We start from the raw sequence: 24,002 nt of genomic DNA, 5'->3' as shown, positions 1-24,002 counted from the left end.
AGAGTGACTAAAATTAACAACTCAGGAAATGACAGATGTTGGAGAGGATGTGGAGAAAGGGAACCCTCTTGCACTGTTGGTGGGAATGCAAACTGGTACAGCCACTCTGGAAAACAGTGTGGAGTTTCCTTAAAAAATTAAAACTAGAACTACCCTATGACCCAGCAATAGCACTACTAGGAATTTATCCAAAGAATGCAGGAGTGCTGATTCATAGGGGCACATGTACCCCAATGTTTATAGCAGCACTTCCAACAATAGCCAAATTATGGAAAGAGCCTAAATGTCCATCGGCTGTGGTTTATATATACAATGGAGTACTACTTGGCAATGAGAAAGAATGAAACCCTGCCATTTGCAGCAACATGGATGTAATTGGAGGGTATTATGCTAAGTGAAATAAGTCAGTCAGAGAAAGACAGATATGTTTTCACTCATATTTGGATCTTGAGAAAGTTAACAGAAGGGAAGGGGAAAAATAGTTACAAACAGAGGGAGGGAGGCAAACCATAAGAGACTCTTAAATACAGAGAACAAACTGAGGGTTGATGTGGGTGGGGGAGAAGGGAAAATGGGTGATGGGCATTGAGGAGGGCACTTGTTGGGATGAGCACTGGGTGTTGTATGTAAGCAATGAACCATGGGAATCTACCCCCAACACCAAGAGCACACTTTACACACTGTATGTTAGCCAATTTAACAATAAGTTATATTAAAAAATAAAAAATAAATTAAAAGTTTGCAGGCAAAAAAAAAAAAAAGGCTGATTTTAAAACTGTACACTCAGAGACTCAAGTGGTAGCCCTGGGGTGTTAGCTTAGGTATGATCTGACTCCCCCCACCCCAACCAAACCAATCAGGAGCTTGATCCACCAGGGTTCCTTTTGGTAACTTTTCCCCAGCAGAGTACTCACCCCTTTCCCCATCTAATCAAAGGCTATTTCTACTCCAAAAATCACATCCTTAGGATTCCTAGTTTTACTCCTTATCCCTCTTGCTTATAGTGTCTGCTTGGTATTTACTACATAAGCAATCGATAGTATTGCCATGTGAGAAGTGGGAGAACAGCCTACATGTAAATTTGGAAGTTATAGGTTCGTGTTCTTGCATATTTCTGTAATTCAATTTCTTTCAGGCATTCACAGTTTCATTTTACTATCTTTAAGTTGGCTTTCTGATGTTTTAACCTAGACCTTTGAAGTTATTTCAATTTTGCTTCCAACCCCATCCATAAGCGAGCTATTTCTACTAGTTCTTTGGACACTGTGGAGAAATAGGTCTTTTTCAGAGTTTCTTGTTCAGCTAAGCCTCTTATTAAACCTTCACAGAAGCTACCTGAATTCAAGTCTGCAGCACCCCTTGGATTATACCAGGGGTTCTCAATTCCAGCAACATTTTAAGAACACCTGGGGAGCTTTTAAGGTTCTATCCCAGACCAATTACATCAGAGTCTTTAGGCATAGGATAATAGTTCTAAAGCTCCCCAGGGGATACTAATGTGCAGCCACTGCCCTTGTCCAGTTGAGAACCACTGCACTTCAAATAGAAAATCCTCTTAATTAGCATCTCCTTTAGTCTGAGCACATTAGCTCCAATTAGCACCACTTGCATCCCATTTATGATCTTGGATATTTTCTGGTTCCTCCTTTTTTTGCAAATCACTTCCATCCACATGAGAAGCACAGAATTTATTCAGTTTGGGTAGATGACTTTGTTTTAATTAACTCACAAATGTAGTTTGCATAAATTTTATTTTTTATATAACCTCTGCAATTTCAATGGAAAAATCACTTTATTATTTGTACAGGCTAAAATAATCAGATGACATATTTGAATGTATATCAATTGTCATTTGAGTTTCCTTTGCTTTTGTTTTCAGAAATATTAGGCTGAACAAGAAACCACTTCTAGTGTAGCACACTTCTTAAAATTCTGGATGTTATATAAGAAATATATTTAATAAAATTCCTGAGTAAAATTGTAAAAATCAGAGAATTCCTTGTAGGACATAAATATCAATCAAATACTCAAACATTCTAAATGAGCAAATGAAACTCTAGAACCAAAGTTTTCCATAGTGGTGTCTGCTGATCCATGGTGATCTAGAGTGTGGATTTTAATGGATTATGTATTCTGGGATAGGAGTCTGGGGCTCCTAACAGGTGAGAGATAAGATCTAAGAAAATAAAGTCAAAACCCAAGAAGAAGCACCCTTAGTAAGTAAAGGAGAGAAATGTCTGATCTGCAGATTGATATGGTGAGGATGGAAGTCTGTCCAAATCTGGGTCTGAGTGTCTAACATCATTCTCCTACTTCCATATATTTAAAAAAAAAAAAATCAACCCAGAGATTAAGTTTAAAGTGGTCCAGAATTGGATGTCTCCCAGAAACTGCCAGAAATATGTGCAGATGTTTTGTTTTTTTTTTTCTGGGAGATTTTATTTATTTTTTATTTGTTGTAAATAAAATCTATACCACACGGGGGGCTTGAATTTATGACTCTGAGATCAAGAGTCCCATGTTCTACTGACTGAGACACCCAGGCATTCCCTGTGGAAGATTTTAATTCAGACCTGGAAGAATTACCACAAATAAAAATCCTAAGGAACACAAGCTCAGATGCAATTAAAAGACAGATGGGAAATACTTCTGGTGTATTAACATTATTACAATACCTGTTAGCACAAAAAATTTTTTTAAATATTTAAAAAAATAGTTTTGAGAAGTAGCTTTCTTTTTTAAGATTTTTTTTAAAAATTAGAAACAGTTGTTGAATGTTTGAAAATTTGAAAATATTCTCTAAGCTTTTTACTGGGATGACATGAACTATTTCTTGCATTTCCTTCCTAATTATTTTCCTCATTTGATCATAGTTCATATAATAAAAATAATGTGAGATTTGTGAGAATTTTTTTTTTTTGGTTTATTACCTTCCTTAAAATGCTGGGTTTATATTGGGAGAAATATTAGAACGTTTATTATGTGGGAGGCACTGTTCTAAGCACTTTACCCATATTGACTTATTTAATGTTCATAAAAACCAAACAGTTTACTATTATTATCACTGTCATATACATGAAATAATGGATGCACAAAGAGGTTAAGCAAGTTGCCCCAAATCAGTTACAAAGTCTTCATACTTAGACTGATTGGCTCCAGAATCGCACTCTTGACCTCTATGCTATAGGACATTTCATAAAGTTCTTCCATGACTACAATGTAAATTAGGATTCTTTCTACTTCTTTGATAACACTGCTCATTTCTGCCTGAACATTAGTACAACTTAAAATTATTAATTTGTTTAATGTCTGTCTCTTTCTCTAGGCTCTTTCTCTTTGAGAGCAGGAACCATTTCCTGCCTTTTCCCTGCCACATACACAGAAGGTACTCAATAAATGGTTGAGAGAATGAATTCAGGGAACTTGCATAAAAGAGAACGAGGAAAAATGTTTCCTTCGTGGAGTAATGTCTCCATCTTGTGGAACTTTAGAATATTGTCATTAAAAAACATTTTTTAATAAGGTAGGTTTTCATAGAATTCTAAAGTGCCTATTTTCCAGGCGTCTAACCAATCTTTTCTACTGGACCAGCCCTTTTGAGATCGTTAGTGCTATAGAATAGCGCAGCCTCTTACGGACAGGCCTTTCTCCTACTAGATTTGCTTGGTGAAACTAATTATGCAACTAGGTAATTAGCCACAGTTTACGTCCAGAATGCGTTTGCTTCTACCTTGCCAAAAGGTAGAGCACAGGTCCATCAACAAGCTCTTGGCTTAGAACGATCACCCAGGCACATTCAGAGCCCATTCTTTGCAGCGTTAATACAGACTTCGAAGGGGTCTATCTGCCAGCAGTCCCCGACTCGCCGTCACGTATTCGTCAGAGTGTGATGGCCACAGCAGGAACTGCAGAAATAGCCTCTGCCACACCATCATACACTACGAGAGCGGCTGATTATGCTCCACTAGAAATCCGAGGTTTCACTTGTATAATATTTTGCACACATAATCTGCTATAATTTTTTAATACAACACTTTAAGAAGAGTTATTTCCCTGATCTACCTATAAAGGGCAACTCACTTTTTGAAGTTAGTAAATCTTGCTATTCAAATCAGAAATGGACCCAAAAAAGTGCTTAGGCTAACCCGATTATAAGTGCAGGTTATATACACCGAGTCTCCCCCCTCCCCGCCCCCCAACCAGGCCCAGTTTAGCTTCTCTGACCCTAACCCACAAAGAAGGTTAGAGACTGGAGGTCTAGGACACCACTGAGAGACGCTCCTTCCCCACGATTCTATGGTTTTTCAGGATACTCTCACCACTGAGAACTCTATGGTTCCGGCGCGGGTTGGGAGGTCTGTTTGAAAACCGTGGCGGGAAGATGGTGACTACACCTGTCACCAGGCCCTGTTTCTACCGTGTGGGAAGACGCTGGGACTGTGGCTTTCCCTGAATGGCCAAGAAGAGTTCGCGATGAATCTTCCGCGCTGGAGTGGGAAACGGCGACGTTCAGCATCAGGCTCGGACTCCTTCTCGGGAAGCTGCTGTGACAGTAATGACAGCCCCCTGCTCCCCTCAGGGCCGGTGCTGAGTCCTCCCCCAGGCCTGGGGCGCTGCTTGAAGGACCTCGGTCGCCCGCCAGCAGCAGCTGCAGGTACTCTCGGGCCCTCTGGGGGCGGCGGGTGAGGTGGGCAGCTCTGCCCAGCCACGTGTCAGAAGGTGTACGTAATTACAGCACAGAGCTTGCTTGTTTGCACAGCCTGCTAGGCTTCTACTCCCTTTCTCAGTTTGTGACTCCTGACTGGTGTGGAAGGTCACTTTCTGTTAGGACATGGACGTGCATATTGGGCAACAGCCTCGTGATAATATTCAAGTGGTTTGTGGGTCATTCGACCTTTACAGAAACAACTTCCTAGTGGCCAGTCTAATCATCTGTGGGAGGCTCAACGCCTAATAGTGCCCAGGACTCCTTACAGATCCTTATATGGGAAAATGCTTTATGTCAGGATATGCTCTATATAGCCTCACTCCAACACACAGGGATTCCAAAACACGGTGGAGGACTACTGAAGTCATATATTAGAATTAGATTCAACTCTTAATTACTTTTTTCTTTCCTGAAAGGGGAATGCAAGCAGACAGTTTCTGACGATCAAATGGACAAGTTGCTGTTGGCAAACTGGGGACTTCCTGCAGCGGTTCTGGAGAAATATCACAGTTTTGGTGTAAAAAAGATGTTTGAGTGGCAGGCAGAGTGCCTTTTGCTTGGACAAGTCCTGGAAGGAAAGAATTTAGTCTATTCAGGTATTAAAATTTGTGCAAATTAATTTCTTTATTACTTTAAAGACATGAATGTAAAGGATACTCTATTGAGGTGGTTATGAAGTAGTTAAAAGGTAGTAGTTATGAGGTAGTTTTAAAAAGTGAATGAGAGTGATTTATAACTAGAGAAAGTCTTAAGTCTTAAAATATGAAAAGTGGAGTCTCATATACATACTTAAATTATGCAAATTCCATTATATTGGTGGTTGGTAGAGAGCAAAACAGACAATTAAAATTTTTTTTTACATTGCTTTTGGAGAGACAGAGAGAGACAAAGCACAAGTGGGGGAGGGGCTTGAGAGAGAATGAGACACAGAATCCGAAGCAGGCTCCAGGCTCTGAACTGTCAGCACAGAGCCTGATGTGGGGCTGAACTCAGAAACTGCAAGATCATGACCTGAGCCATAGTCGGACGCTCAACAGATTGAGCCACGCGGGTGCCCCCAAAAGCAGACAATTTGAGGAGAGCTGTTCTGCTTGCCATTCCTCTCAACAAACATGTCCCAGGATGAGTGTGCAAGGGAAATGTAAATCTGTTCTCCCTGCCCGCCCCCCCCCAGCCCCTGCCCCTGCCCCTGCCCCGTTGATCTCAGTTGCCTTACGGTGTATGAACATTATACATTATTTATTTATAAATTGACTCGCTTTACAGGGTTGCATACACAAAACTGGGTGTAATTTGCTTTATAGAAGATATATATAGGCTTTCAAGAGCAACTCTGGCATTCATACTACTTAATTTTTTTACTGTGCTGACTTTAGAACTTACTTGGTAAGATGCACTTTCTTTGTATCAGTTTTCTCTGAAGTTGAGTGATCCAGGTCTTTCCTTATGGCTGCAGCAAATACAGAGTTATCATTAGAAATAAGTTCAGCGTGTGGAATCAGATTGGTTGGGTTTGAAAACTAACACTTGCCGCCTGTGGCATTTAATAGAGAGCATATTAATAGAAAGCATGAGAGAATGCTTAGAAGAGTTCTTGGCATGTAGAAGGTACACAATAAATGCTAACTGGTGACAGTGGTAGAATGGCCTGACCATTTCCACTGCTTAAACCAAAACTTGAGTGTCATTCATATCTCTGGTCACCAACTTATATCAATTAATTACCAAGTCCAGTGTGTATTATCCCAAATAGCTTGATTCTGACTACTCTCTGTTTTTAGGTACATAACCTAGCTTATTATCCTCTCTCTTGTAGATTATGCTATCATCTTCTAGATTATGGAGTAGCCTTATAACTAGTTTATCTTTTCTCTCTGGTTTTGTTCTGCCTCTGCACCCAAAGTGGTCTTTATAAAGTACATGATCTTGCCACTCCTTTTTATGAAACTCATCATTCTGTGTTGCTTTCAGGATAAATTCTAAAGTCCTTATGTGGTGGGATTATAAAATTCTTTTTCATGTGGCACATTCATTTATCTTCTCTTACTCCTACTGATTTTATTTCAGGCTTACTAAATTACTGTCATCTGAATTCACCAGGTTTTCCTCCAGGCCTTTGCACATGCTGTTTCTTTTGCTTGACATTCCTTTCCTCTTCCATTGTCTTCTCATAACTTCTATTTCCTTTCCATAAACTTTGTTACAGCTCTTCTCTCTCAGCTTCTATCATAGTTCCTATCACAATATATTAAAGTTGTTTATCTCCTTCCTCAAAGCAGGGCTTTTAACCATTCAGTACTTAAAGGATCTTTAGATACAAACTAGGGACTCAATATTCATCATTTATTGTTCCAAAAAGGATTTGTTTAATAATTCTCTTCTGTGTGAGGCTATCTAGAACCCTGGTTTGAAGTCAGTGGGGTTTAAGCATGTAAAGTTTTCAAATGCTAGTAGGGGCCTTAATGATAGGTTAGTCTTAGGCCCTGTAGTTACTGGATGTGGTTTAAAACATTTATTTGTGCAGTATGTCAAATATTACTTCTCTTTATGATAACCTTATGGAATAATATGTTTTAGCTCCGACAAGTGCTGGAAAGACTCTTGTTGCTGAACTACTTATGTTGAAGAGGGTTTTGGAAATGCGGAAGAAAGCTTTGTTTATTTTGCCCTTTGTCTCTGTGGCTAAAGAGAAGAAATACTATCTCCAGGTAATGTTCTTGTACTAAGAACATTATTGTGATAAGACCTGTTATTGGGGCTGTGTTAATAATAAGTTTCTTTTATTGCATCCCAGTGTTGCTTTGAAAGTTGACCATTTATGAAGAGAAACTTTTTTTTTTATTAAAAAATTTTTTTTTAACATTTACTTATTATTGAGAGACAGAGAGACACTGAGTATGAGCAGGGAAGGGGCAGAGAGACGGGGAGACACAGAATGCGAAGCAGGCTTCAGGCTCTGAGCTATCAGCACAGAGCCCGATGCGGGGCTTGAATTCACAAACTGCGAGATTATGACCTGAGCTGAAGTCAGACGCTCAACCGACTGAGCCACCCAGGCGCCCCAAAGAGAAACTTTAAAAATATTGCATAAAAGAGAAAGGGTCATCAAATCAAAAGAATGATTGGAAATTGTGTTAAAATTTATAAACTTTCCCTTAGGAAGTAAACATAATACTCATGCTGATTGAGTCATAAATTAAAAATCAGCATTTTAGCTGAATAGTAGGATTAGAGAGAAACGTGGAAAGGAAAGGGTATTTACAGAAACATATCCTATCCTGAGAGCCGTTCAGGAATATTTAAGGGAAGAAGAACAAAATCCATTGGTGCTTAGGTAGAATCATATACCACTTCAAGCCTGTGGTCTGTTCTATTCTGCAAAAGTGAGTAATGTTTTTTATTTGTATGATACTCACTGGTTTTTAAGCCATTTTTACAAATACAGTGTTTCATTAAGTAGAATAAAGTTACTATTGTGATTTCTGCAGTGAAAAAATGCCGTGTTGGAATGGCAAGACTATTGTACTGGTGGTCCAGAAAATCTGGATTCTAGTCCCAGTTTTGCCATTAACTATGTTTTCAGACCAGGCACATAATCTCCTGGGCATCAGTATTTTCATTCTTAAAATGAGGATGTTAACCCTCAAACTATGGGTTAACTCAATAAACACTCAGAAACATTTTATTGAATGAACAGCTCTCAAGTTCAATGGTTCTATAAATCTTTTTAACAGTTATTTCAGAGGCCAAATAGCCAACAAAGCTGGTCCCACATCCTCTCAACTTAGACCAAAGTAACAAAATGATGAAAGGATCCTTTTTATTAAGAAGGTATGTTAGTTACAATTTAAACTAAAAGAAAATTAACATCAAAGTCCCACTGCATTTGACTTTTGAAAACTTCCATTGTATAAAAAATTAGTGGTATAGTAAGAATATTTTTTTCATGAAGTATAAATTTGTTTCTTAAAGTGTTACATTAGTGTTTAAAAAAAGACCTAGTATCTTGCATGTTTTTAGAATAAAAATTTAGTGCTTAAGGTAGTTTTTTCCCCCAATTTTAATTTCTATAAATAGCTCTAGGAAATGCTGCTTTAATACTATCATTAAAATGGCATACTTAATTTTATTTGGCTTTGTCTTAACAGAAAATCTCTGTTCTGAGTTTTGTCAGTTCTAAACTTCATATTTTTAGTATATGATTCTAAAAAGAACCAGTGTATCCTGGCTAGGAACAACCAACAGTAATCTAATAAATATCTTTTGATACTTATGTCTGTGTCGTGGAATAGAACCAATCTACAATTCATGAATTTCAAATATTTTTACCTGTATTGTTCCTTTTTACTCAATTCAGAGTCTGTTTCAGGAAGTAGGAATAAATGTGGACGGTTATATGGGCAGCGCCTCCCCCACAAGGCATTTCTCTTCCTTGGATATTGCTGTCTGCACCATTGAGAGAGCCAATGGTCTAATCAATCGCCTTATAGAGGAAAATAAGATGGACCTATTAGGTAAGAAAAGTAGGAAATAAGCAAATACTTTCTGTTGCTATTTTTTGTTGGAATGGAGTGAAGCTTTTGTGATTTCTACGTGTCCCATGTTTTTTCTTACTGTCTTGTCATCTATTTCTGAAGTTGAGAATTGGCATCTGTAATGTTAGGAACTCTGTTTAAAAAAAAAAATTGTGTCCTGCTGCTGTTAATTGACTATTTCCTTGTATATACTTTACAAAACATAGAGGATATCCTTGAGCCCTCAAGTCATTTCTCATTATTTCTCTTCTGTCTAAACTTTACCAAGAATAGAAGGAAGCATGCTGGGGCTGGTTCTGTCATATCCACAGTTACTGTGTATGTATATTCATTATCATGTTCTAATGCTAAGATATCTAGATTTGGCTTCTTCTCAGAGGCTACCATTTAGCAGGGAAATTGTAGGGAGCTATAGAAGCTGATACTGTATTTGAACTTAGGACTCTAGGAAGATTTTCTACCTTAATACTTTTTTTTTCTTTAATAACCTCTTAGGAAAGTCTATGTAGAGATAGCAACAGGAAGAGAATGGTTGTAGCAGCAACAGAAGCAGCAGGAATATCAGTTAGCCATTCATTGAGATCCTGGTGAACTTAAATGGTAAAGTAGGAGTAGGTTAGGAGTGAGGAGTGAAATCAAAGATTAATAAGACATGGCTCTGCTCTATAAAGCTTAGAGAAATCACATTCACCAATTTGTATCAGAATTGTCTTATTACTTGTGATCCAATTGGATTATAAATACGTTGAGGATTGCAATAGAATCTTATTAAGTCTTATATCTAATATATTGAGCACAGTGCCTGGCACACTAGGGAGAATAAATATTTTTTGAATGAGTGAGTGAATAAATGTTGAAATAACTTATCATGCCATATGATTTTGAGATAGCTTACCAATGAGAAAAAGGAACATCATGCCATTAGGAAATAGACCTGAAAGATCTTGATTTTGGTGGGCAAGATTTGTAGGGAGGATACCACCGCCTGTGAAAACCATGACATGATGACCTTTAAAGGAGGTGTTGGTTGATACTAAATTTTCAATTATTCTTGAGCACTATTCCAAGTGCACAGACTGGTTTAATTCACTAAGTAGTGGAGAAGGGAATTACGGTCATATTTATGTTTTGTAGTAGGGTGATTCACTAGCCTATCACTTCCAACAAAAACATCTCTTAAAATCACTTCTTTCTTCTTGATCTGATCTTGTTTTTCTAAGCAACTTCCTAACATCAGTATGGTTGCCCTGGCTGTTTTCCCCCATAGAAAAGTCAATACACTGAATAACTGTCATAAATGTATTTGATGTCTCATTGTACATACATTTCTACAAGGTTGCCAATAAAGAAGTGTCTGAGTAATAAGAGGCAGTTTTCTCTGAGTTAGCCCTGATTTAGCTAATCATTGATTTTTAGATCCAGAATACTTATAGTAGGACCACTTATGATGCCTGAAATGTCTTGAAAAAGGATCATCTACTATGTGAAATCTAATTTTTGTGTTAGGGTTAGAAATTTGTATCACCTGCAATATATTATAGTAATGACAGCTACTTACTGTATAAGATATTGGGTCTTTTAAAATTTTTCTTGAAATTGTGAAATTTTGTAAAATCTAGGAATGGTGGTTGTGGATGAATTGCATATGCTGGGAGACTCTCACCGAGGGTATCTGCTGGAACTTTTGCTGACTAAGATTTGCTATATTACTCATAAGTCAGCATCTTGGTAAGTACCTGAAATAACTGAGTTCCTGAGATTCTAGCAATGTTGAGAAAGAAATGTTGAGAAAATGTCTGCAAAATAGGTATGAATTAAATAAATTAAAGAAGTAGAATAGTGCCTATTTAGAACAAACTCATGTATAGCAGTTAGTTTTTATTCCAAAAGAAGTACATAAGACTGAGAGTGATTTTATTTTGTAAACATTTAAAAATTTCTGACTACTCACCATTTTTATGATAAAATTTTAAAAATCCAGTTTTTGTATTTGTCAGTTATACATTCATTGTATTTAAGTAGTCAAAGCTAATTTTGAAAAATAGCATTTCTTCATCCTCCACTTACCAGAGGTAACTACTTTCAACTCTCATAGCTTTAAAAACAATTATTTATAGTGTTATCTCTAAATGTAACCACTTGAGTTTTTAGTTTTACAGTTTATATTGATTACTTACTGTGGAAGATGAAGATCTAGCTCTTTTTTTCTCATTTCAGTATGTATGTATGTATTTATTTTTTACTTTTCTTTAAATCCAAGTTAGTTAACATATAGTATAAGAATGGTTTCAGAAATAGAATTTAGTGATTCATCACTTATATATAGCCCCCAGTGCTCATTCCAACAAGTGCCCTCCTTAATGCCCGTTACCCATTTAGCCCGTCTCCCGACCTACCTCCCCTCCAGCAACTTTCAGTTTGTTTTCTATATTTAAGAGTCTCTTATGGTTTGCCTCCCTATTTTTATCTTATTTTTCCTTCCTTCCCCTATGTTCATCTGTTTTGTTTCTTAAATCCTACATATGAGTGAAATCATATGATAGTTTTTTTTCTGCCTGATTTATTTCATTTAGCATACTGTTGTTGTAAATGGCAAGATTTCATTCTTTTTGATCACCAAGTAATATTCCATTGTATATATATATAACACATCTTTTTTATTCATTTGTCGGTCGATGGACATTTGGGCTCTTTCCATAATTTGGCTATTGTTGATAGTGCTGTTATAAACATTGGGGTACATGTGCCCCTTCAAATCCTAGCTCTTTTTTATATTCTTTACTTACCCAACCGAGTCTCCCATCACCTCCCCTCCACCCCACAGTCTCTGTCTTCTCATCACCTTCCCATTCTCCAAATACTGTTATGTCATAATTTTGCTCAGATCAATATTTAGTGTTATGCTGTTAGGACTATACATGCCATTGCCAACTGAGCCATGTAGTATATATTGTGACTACTTTTACTTTCTAAATAATGTTTTATTTTCTCTGAAATTAATAAATGTTTTTTTGTTTATTTGTTTGATGGCCTGTGTTTTGTTGTTGTTGTTTTTCTTTTATTTTGTATTTATTATGTGAGTGTGTGAACTGGAGAGAAGAGGAGAGGGAGGGAGAGAGGGAATCTTAAGCAGACTCCATGCTCAGCATGGAATCTGATGCAGGACTCCATCCCACAGTCCTGGGATTATGACCTGAACTGAAATCAAGAGTGGGACGCTCAACCGACTGAGCCACCCGAGCACCCTACTGGTTTGTTTTTCTATGTCCTTATCACTGATTGACCTCCAGCCTCTTTCCCACTTATGTAAATTTTCATCCAATATGTTTTAACACATTTGCTATTATACCAAATTCATCTTCTTGAAGTTTCTCCAAAAGCCTTCTGAACTGTTCCAATCTGGATAGGTGGGTAAACTACATATGTATGTGCTGCACAGCACTTATTTTAGGATCTTTCTTTATCATTATCATTCATTCCTATTACTTTTTGCTTGAATCAGAGCACCCCTTTTTTGGATAATTTATGTTTTCCTCATTTTGGTGAGGACATCTTTCAGGAAAATCCACTTTATTTTAGTGTACAGGCTATTACGCATGTGATTTTTTTTGAAAATTTTCATGTCTGAAATGTTTTATAGCTATCTCATAGATTGTCCAGGTATAAAAGTCAAGATTTCCTTTAGAGTTTTTAAGACATTACTTCATTAAAAACTTACTTACTACTTAAGTTACTTACTTAAGTTACTTACTACTTACTACTTACTTACTACTTATTACTTAAAAACTTTAGAGTTTTTAAGACATTACTTCATTTTCTTGTTAGTGTTGAGAAATCCCATGCCATGCTTATCCTTTGTCCTTTGTATAAAATGTTTTAATTCTCTCTGGGAGTTTTTAGGGCTCCTTTTATTTCTCAGTGTTGTGAAATTTCATGCTGATGTGTCTTGGTGTTCCATTTTTGTTCATTGTACTCAGTACTCAATAGATTCTTTCAATCTGGGAGCTCTTATGTTTCAGTCTAGGGAGATTTTAACACCTTTTGCAGTATATGAGAAAACATGGAGATAATCATCTATGTCCTAAAGCAGTAGGGATATAGAAGATGTGACTAATACAATTACCAAATTTGACCTAATGGATGTATGTAGAAGAATTACCAAATAAAAGCAGAATGTTCCTTTCAATGAACATAGTAAATTTGTACTAATGCTGAGCCATAAAGCAATATATTTTAAAGGGTTTAAGTCACTTAAAATGTATTCTCTGACAAATGGGATTCAACTAGAAATAAATATAGGAGAGGCATGACTAGAAAATTCACACTGGAAATTGGGAAAAACATTTTGACCCATTTTTGGGTCAAAAAAGTAATCACAGTAGAAATTGGAAGATAGTTTGAAGGCATATCTCCTAACAAAACTTTTGAAATGTAGCTAAAGTTTAAAGGGAACTTGATAGTATAAAGTGCATATATTATTAAAGAAGAGAGACTGAAAAATTAATGCATTATTCATCTCAAGAACTTAGAAAAAGAATAGTAAAATAATGCCACAGAAAGTAGAAGGAAATAAATAAAGACAAGAGAAAAACTTATTGAAAGAGGAAAGTTATTATCTAGAACATTCACACACTTCTATGATCAAGAAGAAAAAACCCAATACGTCAATGGGCAAGCACCTTCAACAGGCATTTATAAGATGGTATCCAAATGGTCCATAAACATGAAATGGTCTTAATACCATTACTAATCAAGGAAATGTAAACTACTTCCTCAAGGGGATATTACCACACACTTTCCAAAATGGCTAACATTAAAAAGATTGGCATTTGCACCAACGTGGATGGAACTGGAGGGTATTATGCTAAGTGAAATAAGTCAGTTAGAGAAAGATATCATATGGTTTCACTCATATGTGGAATTTGAGAAACACAACAGATGAATATAGGGGAAGGGAAGGAAAAATAAGTTACAAACAGGGAGGAAAACCATAAGAGACTCTTAAATACAGAGAACAAACTAAGGGTTGATGGGATGGGGGTTTGGAGGTTGGAGAATATGGGTGATGGGCATTAAGGGGGGTACATGTTGGGATGAGCACTGGGTGTTATATGTAAGTGATGAATCATGGAATCCACTCCTGAAGCCAAGACTACACTGTATGTTAGCTAACTTGACAATAAATTAAAAAAGAAAAAAAAGATTGGCATCTTTTTTTTTTTTTTTTTTAACTAAGTGGTGACAAGATGTGGAACAATAAAACACACATGGATTATGGAGATACTTTGGTACCGTCTCTGGAAACCAGTTTGACATTAATAAAATTGAAGATAAGTTATAACCCAGTAATTTTATTTCTAGGTGTGTACCTTAAAAATGACTTGGTGTATGTCCTGAAGGACATGAACAAAAATATTGTTAGCAACACTATTTGTAATTAATACTATGTGTCTTTTAACATCATTTTCGTTTATTTTTTACAGCCAGACAGATTTAGCCAGTCCTCTGTCTAATGCCGTGCAGATTGTTGGCATGAGTGCTACTCTTCCTAATTTGGAGCTTGTGGCTTCCTGGTTAAATGCTGAACTCTACCACACCAACTTTCGTCCTGTACCACTGTTGGAGTCAGTAAAAATTGGAAATTCTATATATGATTCTTCAATGAAACTTGTGAGGGAATTTCAGCCCCGTCTACAAGTAAAGGTAAGTCAGTATTCTTCGATAAGTATTCCCAGTGTTTGACTGCATTTTCTAGCAAGTTGTTAACAATTTTTGAGTTATATAAGTTAGTGGTTGCAAAGTAGTTGAATATGCTTTACATCACCATCAGAAGGATTATTAATATTTTTTTTTATTTAAAAAAATTTTTTTTATTTATTTTTGAGAGAGAGAGACAGAGTGTGATCGGGGAGGGGCAGAGAGAGAGGGAGACACAGAATCCAAAGCAGGCTCCAAGCTGTCAGCACAGAGCCCAAAGGTCGAACCTGTGAACCGCAAGATCATGACCTGAGCCGAAGTCGATTGCTCAATCGACTGAGCCACCCAGGTGCCCCAGAAGGATTACTTAATATTAAGCTAATTGGTTTCATCTTAAATAACTGGTGGTGATGGTGAGAGAGGAAATGTAGTTGTGCCTTGAATTTAAATGATTATCGTTTTGTGGGGCACCTGGGTGGCTCAGGTGGTTAAGCGTCCGACTCTTAGTTTCAGTTCAGGTCATGATCTCACAGTTGCTGGGTTTGAGCCCTGCATCAGGCTCTGTTCACGGTGCAAGGTCTGCTTGAGATTCTCTCTCTTCCTCTCTCTCTGCCCCTCCCCCTCCCCCACTCATACTCTGTCAAACTTAAAAAAAAATTATCATTTCCAGTAAGTATAAGTAATAGAAAATAATATAAATAATAAGTAATAACTAATTTTGTAGATTTTTCTTTTTAACTGGGAAAAGATTTTCTTATGGTTTAGTTTACTTACTAAATACTAATGTGGAAAATGAAACTTTTGTTAAGTAGTAATTATATAGTAACGGGGAAAAACATTTTTGGAGTCAGACCTATTTCTGGTATTCCATAGAGATTCTTGATATGACTGATATTAGTTGAATCACAAAACCTCTCTGAACATACTGTCTTCCTCTATAAAATGCGATGTAACACTTATTGTAAGAATGAAGTATGGTTTTAAAAAACTGGCATCTAGGAAGTGTTTGATGAATGATAAATTTCCTCACACACCGATAAATACAGTTAAAAAATTTTAGTTCACAGTATTTTTTTAGGTCTGATTTTTCAATCCTGACATTAAAAAACTGATTCATCATCTGTGGAGTGGGGCATCTTCACATTTTATAAAGAGCTGTGCCTCTGAGTACTGAAACAGCTGGAGTTGGTACTAGGAGTAAATTCGCGTTTCAGTACTCTCATAGGTCTGCATTTGTAGCCTCTGTATGCCTGGCATGGAATCTTATTCAGTTGTTTTGCTCAGTACCCCAAACTGCAGCAGACTGTGCCTTGGTTACCTCAATGAAATATATATGTAAACACATTTATTTACTGTCCTATTAATCTCTTTCTATTATTATGTCTATGCCTCCACCCTATTTGAATCACTTGACCCTTATTTGGATTATTGAAATAGTCTCCAAATTGATCTTTCTATTTCCCACCTTCTCCCTTTCAGTCTATGCTTAAATCAGGGGCTAGTGATCTATTTAAAATGAGCATCCGAGGGGTGCCTGGGTGGCTCAGTCGGTTGAGCATCTGACTTCAGCTCAGGTCATGATCTCACAGTCTCTGAGTTTGAGCCCCGTGTCGGGCTCTGTGCTGACAGGTCAGAGCCTGGAGCCTGCTTCAGATTCTGTGTCTCCCTCTCTCTCTGCCCCGCCCCTGCTCATACTCTCTCTCTGTCTCCAAAATAAATAAAAACATTAAAAAAATTTTCTTTTTAAATGAGCATCCGATCACATAACCATTATGTTCCCAAACTTGGAATGCTTCCTTGTTTCATTTCGAATGAAGGCCAGCCTCTTTTTGGTAGCCTATAATGCCCTATGTGATCTGTCCCCAGCCCCTTAGTGCTCTGAGCTCACCTACTACATTCCTTCTCACTCCCACCACAGCCACATTGCTGTTCTATGATATACCAAGAATCTTCTACCTCAGGTTCTCTCTGTCTGGAATGCTTTCCCCCCACTCATCAGCATGGTTTACTCTTTCACCTTTGGACCTTTACTCAAATGTCACTTTCTGAGACCTTCCCTGGCTAACTCATCTAAATTATAATGTCCTCCCTTTCCTGGTCCCTATTTTCCATTTTATTTTTAGCACTCTTCAAAATTCTGTGCGTTTTACTTAGCTTGTTTTTGTTATTATCAATCCCTTCTTACTGGAGTAGTAAAATTCTGAGGGCAGAGCTTTTTTTCTGCTTTGTTCTTTATCTCCAGTACCTAGAACAGTATCTGGTATGTAGTAAATGTTTGTTCATCAAGTGAATGAATGAATGAATTAATCCAGTTAAACACACTGACCTTCCAGTTTTGAGAACTCACTGGGCTACTAGACATTTACATATACTTTGTTCTACCTGAAATTACCTTGCATCATAAGGAAGCTTATTTCTTTTTTTTCTCTTGCTTTTTCTTTGTTACTGACTTTGTAACGGGTTTTTATTATACCTTTCAGTAGAAAAAAAAACCTTCCCCAATAAGCAAAATGAGTGACTTGAAACTGATGTGAAATGTTTTGAAAGACCACTAAAATGACTATTTCTCTTTCTTTTTTAGGGAGATGAGGACCATGTTGTTAGTTTATGTTATGAGACCATTTGTGATAACCATTCAGTATTACTTTTCTGTCCATCAAAGAAATGGTGTGAGAAGTTGGCAGATATCATTGCCCGTGAGTTTTGTAACCTACACCATCAAGCTGAGGGTAAGTTACTGATGGAAATGAAAGCCTCTATTTTCAGTATATTTGCTTAAAAGTAATGTTAATGATTATATAAATAAAGTATAGTTCTCTTTGATCATTGCCTCCACCTGCCCACTGGACACTCCTTTACAAAACTATGCTCCTCTCCTTATCCTCATTATAGACAATGTATACATACACTCAGGCTAACCTTCAGATTTTTGTAATACTGGATTTATACAGGTGCATACTACTAAACATACAAGATTCTTCATCTGGGGTCCATGGGCTTTGAGAGATATCTTTGAAGCTCCTAAATTATATATAAAATTTCATATGCACATTTTTCTGGAGAAATCAGACATCTCTCTCTTTATATTTCCAAACTCTAAGAAAGAATCACACACATATACATATGTATGTATATAAACACATATGTATTTTAAAAGCAGCTTTAATTAAGGTTTAATTTATACACAATACAAGGTACCCATTTGAATTACATAATTTAATGAATTTTAACAATTGTATACATTTGTTTAATCCCTACTCTAATGAACATATAGAACATTTTATCATCCTAAAATGTAATCTTTGCTCTTTAGCTATCAATCTCCTCTCTATTGTTAGCCCCAGGCAACCTCTGATCTGCTTTCTGTTTCTCTAGATTAGTTGTGACTTTTCTAAGAATTTCATATAAATGAAATTATATAGTATGTTTGTGTGTTTTATGTTTGGCTTCTTTCAGCATGGTATTTTTAAGATTCATCCAGGTTGTTAAATCTATCAAACTGATTCTTTTTTATTGCTGAGTAATAATTTAGTGTATAGCTATGACTATTAGTATATATTTTACTGATTCTAGGATGAGCACTGTTCCCTCACCACTTTTGCTAACCTGTGGTCCCTTGGGGTCCAAGATAGGTGTAGAGAAGACAGAGACCAACCAGTTCTGGTCACAGAATATTAGGATATTTTATGAATTCATTATGCTACTGCAGTCATGAGGATAGGTGATAGATACCTCAAGCTTAGATCTAACAAGTAAACTTTGCTTGAAGTTTATTTTGGGAAGACTCCAGCCCAACATTATAATACTGCTTTTATTTCCCTCCTGATTGATGTTTCCTATACTATGCCATTTATATTCTTTATGTTGTACCATAATAACTTAAATTCCTTTGATAGCCAGAAATATTATTATTACCTTCTTTGCTTGAGATTCTGTCATTTTGATTTATCACAAGGGTTCCCAAATCCTGGTGCTTAAATTGGAGCCTGGGCTATGATGAACTTTTCACTAGAAAAGTAAAGACAAGGCAGCACATTTTTTGTAAAGCTGAAGTTTAAATTCTGAAATTATCCCTACTAATTTCTTTTATGTTAAAATGACTTTTCTTCGGAAATAAAGGTATCAATCAATGGTAGTTTAAAAAAAATGTTTAATTGTACTTAGCATAATAAAACATTGACAAGCCTCTCTGAGTCTTTAAAATTTTTTTTAATTAAAAAAAACGTTTTTTTTAAATGTTTATTTATTTTTGAGAGAGACAGAAACAGAATGTGAGTGGGTTAGGGGCAGAGAGAGAGGGAGGACACAGAATCCAAAGCAGGTTCCAGGCTCTGAGCTGTCAGCACAGAGCCCAACGTGGGGCTCAAACTCACAAACTGTGAGATCATGACAGGAGCCAAAGTCGGACGCTCCACCGACTGAGCCACCCAGTGCCCCCCAATTTTTTTTTAATGTTTATTTATTTTTGAGAGAGAGAGTGAGACAGAGTGTGAGTGGGGGAGGGCCAGAGAAAGGGAGACACAGAATCCAAAGCAGGCTCCACGCTCTGAGCTGTCAGCACGGAGCCCAATGTGGGGCTTGAACTCACGGACCACAAGATCATGTCCTGAGCTGAAGTTGGATGCCCAGCCAACTGAGCCACCTAGGCGCCCCTCTGAGTCTTTAAAATTTTAAGAAAAGTTTACCTAAAATATTTTTTTAATTAGGAAATAGAAGCTATATTAAAAATATATCTTATGAGAAATTTGCTAGTTCAGAAATCCAAAAGTTTGGGAGATTCTTTAAAGAAAACATAGTTCCTACACCTAAAAAAGTTGAGGTCTTGCTTACTAAGGGAGCAGGTTACACAGAGAGACAAAAACAGAAGGTAATATGTGATTAATTACCACATTAGTGGCAAATAGGCTAGAAAAATTGTCACACAGAAATAGGTTCCTAGGTGGTTCTGACACTGCTGGTTGATGGGACACACTTTGAGCAAGGATTTTTTTTTTTTTTTTTTGCACACATTTTAATCATTTTTATTGAGCACTGGCACTTCCATTTTTCTGAACCTTTAGGGGGACATTGTATATTTGCTTTTTATTCATCCTTCCTTTCAGTCTTTTTATTCAAACAAGACATTTAGTCTGATATCAAGTGATGCTGGTTTCAAAGGCTTAGCGCCTTCTCACAAAGAAAATGACATTTCTGAGTATTCTCTACCATATACAAACACTTACAGTTATTTAAAACTAGATTTTATATACCTATACCTATGCCAAATGGTCTGCTGAATTTTCTGTTTTGCCATTTAATATATCTGACTTTTGCATGGAGGCAATTATGCACAAGGTGATCCACATCCTTGCAAAAACTGGTATATAAAATGATTTTCAGAGAATTTAAAGGCTGTCGTTACTAGAATTATAAGTGGAGAATCTACAATTATTATTGGTCAGTATTAAGTCTATTGGAGTTCTGTTAAGTTTGTTTTTTCTCTCTCCCATCATTTCCTCTATGACCATTTCCTATTTGGAATGCCATTTCTTGGGCTCCTACTTGAGACTCAAGGACGCCTATTGTGTGAGAGTATACTGATGAGCAAGGATTTTGATTTTTAGGCTCTGAGTGGTAGTATCTGTAATCCTCTCCTTCCTTAGCTGGGTCCTTTGTCCCCTCTTGTGGGCTTGGCCTCACTCTACTACAGTGCTTTCTAAACTTTGGTGCACATTAGAATCACCTAGGAGATTTAAAAATTCCTTATGTCCAGGTTGCATCCTATTACATCACAATGGCCAAGAGTGAGAGCCAGCCATCAGTATTTTTAAAAGATGTTCAGCTAATTATTATATATGGTAATTTTAGAACCATTGCCCTGATATTTACCTCTGTCCTGACTTAGGCAGATAGCACTTAAGGAGGTCTATCCAGAGGTGAACAGTGTTGATAATTTTTCTGTGACAGGATTGGTAAGATCATCTGAACTTCTACCAGTGGTACTGGAACAAAAGAGTCTCCTAGAAGTGATGGATCAGTTAAAACGTTCACCTTCAGGATTGGACTCTGTATTGCAAAAAACTATACCATGGGGAGTAGCATTTCATCATGCAGGTATCCATATTTGTAATCTGTTATTAAGAAGCCCCCTCCAAATATCCTCATAATTCCTTCACATTTATATTTGTGTGCATTTGATTTCTTGTCAGTCTAATACTCTTAGATTTCATTTTAAGAAATTGTGTGATCAAGATTAAACAAGAATAAAACACGTTTAGTTTACTTATCTGTATAGTATATAAAACTACATAAAGGCTTTTTTGTTCCCTTGGAGAAGTGAATTCTATAATTGTTACCTTTCTACATTTTGTTTCCTTAAAATTTAGGTTAGACAGGTATTTGCTACCCTAATTTTATGCTACTCTGAGTGTTTCCTTTTATCTTAAGGGGTATTGAAATATACTTACAAATATATAAAAATCAAATTAATTTTAGAAATTGTCATATTGTATTTTGAGAGCACTAGAAGTGTTTAAAAATAAAACAGGTCAAAATTGCAAGGATTATACAGTCACTGAACTAAATAACTTCTTTCAGAGGGTGGTTTGTCCATGATTATATGTACTAAGAATATGATTAAGAATATATAGTTCCTAAAATTAGGAATTTAACCTTTTTAATTTATTTAAAATTTTCATTACATGTACATAAATAAATTTTAAAATATATGTGTGTATATATAAGCATACAAGATATTTTTATTATATTTAACTTATGCATATTAATAAAATGAATACCTGTGGACCCACTACTTAATTTATAAACTAGAACCTCAATCTTTTTGATATTTTTTAAATTATTATTATTATTTTTTTTTTGAGAGAGAGAGGGGGACAGAGTGTGAGCAAGGGAGAGGTAGAGAGAGACGGAGACATAGAATTGGAAGTAGGCTCCAGGCTCTGAACTATAGCACAGAGCCCAACACGGGGCTTGAACTCATGAACAGTGAACTCTTGACCTGAGCCGAAGTTTGACGCTCAACTAACTGAGCCACCCAAGCACCCAATCCTTTTGATTTTTTAAATAAAATTAAAAATAATCTAGATAAGTATATATTGTATATACTTTTTTCATTTACTTGTATATATATTCTTTAGCATTTATTTATGTCAAAACTGTGCCTGACCACTGTGTTGGATAGACCCTGAAGATAGTGTGATGCATAAGCAATGTCTCTATGCTCAGTGAGTTCATTTTCTAGAACAGAGGTCAACAAACTGCAGTCTGCTGGTCAAATCCAGCACACCATTTATTTTCGTAAAGTTGTATTGGAACACAGTCATGCTCATTTGTTCTGTGGCTGCTTTCATTTGACGGTGGTAGGGTTGACACAGAGCATCTGTCTTGCAAAGCCTAAAATGTATACAGAAAAAGTTTGCCCACCCTGGTCTAGAAGATGAGATAGAAGTATACTAGAGGGGAATGCAGGAGAAGATGGCAGTGTAGGAGGACGCTGGGCCCATCGTGTCCTGCTGATCACTTAGATTCCACCCACATCTGCCTAAATAACCCAGAAAACTGCCAGAGGTCTAGCAGAATGGATTCTCCAGAGCCAAGCGTAGACAAGAGGCCCATGGAAGAGGGTAGGAAGGGCGGAGGGGTGGTGCGCACTACATGGACTGGCGGGAGGGAGCCGGTGGGGTGGAGGGGCAGCCCACCTGGCAAGGCAGAGCCCTGAGTCTGGCTTGTAAAAGTGGAGGGGCCAGACTGCCTGAGTTCTGACAGCCAGCGGGACTTAATATCTGGAATGTTATAAGTCAACAGCTCTGCTTGGAGAGTGGGAGGGCGAGAGGACAATGGGAGGGAGAGGTGTTGAGCCGCAGAAGACAGACCTCAGCTCGGCAGGGAACAAAGGCGCTGGCCAGCATCATCTCCCTCTCCCATCCCCCAGCCAAAATCCCAAAGGGAACCAGTTTCTGTCACCGAACTTGCTTGCACTGCACAAACACCCAATGCTGTGCTTCTGTGGATCCATCCCTCCGACAGGTCTGCCTGTCTCCCTCCCGGTGCTGCAGGGCCCCTTCCGCAGGGGACCACCCATGGCAAAGCAAGCTAAGCCTGCCCCTCCTGCCCCTGTGCACCTTGCGGATCCACCTCGGCTAATACTGCAGATCCCATAGAAGCAGCACCACAAGCCTGGCAGTGTGCAAGTAGCCCCCATAGGGGCCATACCACTCCACAGTGAGTCCTGCCCCTGGGAGAGGGGAAGATAAGGTACACACCAGTCTGACTGTGGCCCAAGCTGTGGGCTGGGGACAGACATCAGGTCTGACTGCGGCCCCGCCCACCAACACAAGTTATTCTAGACAGCACAAGGGAAGTGCCCCGCAGTTCTGCCCCACTCCAGGGACTATCCAAAATGATAAAACGGAAGAATTCTCCTCAAAAGAAACTCCAGGAAGTAGCGACAGCTAACGAATTGATCAAAAATGATTTAAGCAATATAACGGAACATAAATTTAAAATAATAGTCATAAAATTAATCGTTGGGCTTGAAAAAAGTATAGAGGATGGCAGAGAATCTATTGCTATAGAGATCAAGGGACTAAGAAACAGTCAGGAGGAGCTAAAAAATGCTATAAATGAAGTATAAAATAAAATGGAGGTGACCATAGCTCAGATTGAAGAGGCAGAGGAGAGAATAGGTGAATTAGAAGATAAAATTATGGAAAAAGAGGAAGCTGAGAAAAAGATTAAAAAAAATTCAGGAGTATGAGGGTAGAATTAGAGAACTAAATGATGCAATGAGACACAACAATAGCCGTATAATAGGAATTCTAGAGGAGGACGAGAGAGAGAAAGAGGCTGAAAGTGTACTTGAACAAATCATAGCTGAGAACTTCCCTGATCTGGGGAAGGAAAAAGGCATTGAAATCCAAGAGGCACAGAGAACTCCCTTCAGATGTAACTTGAATCAATCTTCTGCAGGACATAGCATAGTGAAACTGGCAAAATACAAGGATAAAGAGAAAATTCTGAAAGCAGCTAGGGATAAACACACTCTAACATATAAAGGGAGACCG

At 37.4% G+C, this 24,002-nt stretch overlaps 1 protein-coding gene across 4 annotated transcripts in view; it reads left to right on the top strand.

Moving 5' to 3' along the window:
• The first annotated feature begins 4,365 nt into the window (after nucleotides 1-4,365).
• The window catches only part of POLQ (DNA polymerase theta), a 158,119-nt gene continuing 138,482 nt past the window's right edge, over nucleotides 4,366-24,002 (top strand). For 2 of the 4 annotated variants that reach the window (XR_006207137.1, XM_042955297.1), the window contains exons 1-8: nucleotides 4,368-4,654; nucleotides 5,125-5,304; nucleotides 7,286-7,416; nucleotides 9,066-9,222; nucleotides 10,863-10,971; nucleotides 14,727-14,946; nucleotides 17,522-17,669; nucleotides 20,887-21,033. Coding sequence is in view for 3 of the 4 variants with exons in the window: in XM_042955297.1 (XP_042811231.1) it covers nucleotides 4,474-4,654; nucleotides 5,125-5,304; nucleotides 7,286-7,416; nucleotides 9,066-9,222; nucleotides 10,863-10,971; nucleotides 14,727-14,946; nucleotides 17,522-17,669; nucleotides 20,887-21,033 (1,273 nt within the window). In the remaining variant the exon portion in view is untranslated. Of the gene's footprint in view, nucleotides 4,655-5,124; nucleotides 5,305-7,285; nucleotides 7,417-9,065; nucleotides 9,223-10,862; nucleotides 10,972-14,726; nucleotides 14,947-17,521; nucleotides 17,670-20,886; nucleotides 21,034-24,002 lie in introns of all 4 variants that reach the window. The other 2 variants (XM_042955300.1, XM_042955299.1) reach the window with 2 other exon arrangements.

This window comes from Panthera leo, chromosome C2, assembly GCF_018350215.1.
Source record: "Panthera leo isolate Ple1 chromosome C2, P.leo_Ple1_pat1.1, whole genome shotgun sequence".
Lineage (NCBI taxonomy): Eukaryota > Metazoa > Chordata > Mammalia > Carnivora > Felidae > Panthera > Panthera leo.
This window is presented reverse-complemented; position numbering and strand designations above follow the sequence as displayed.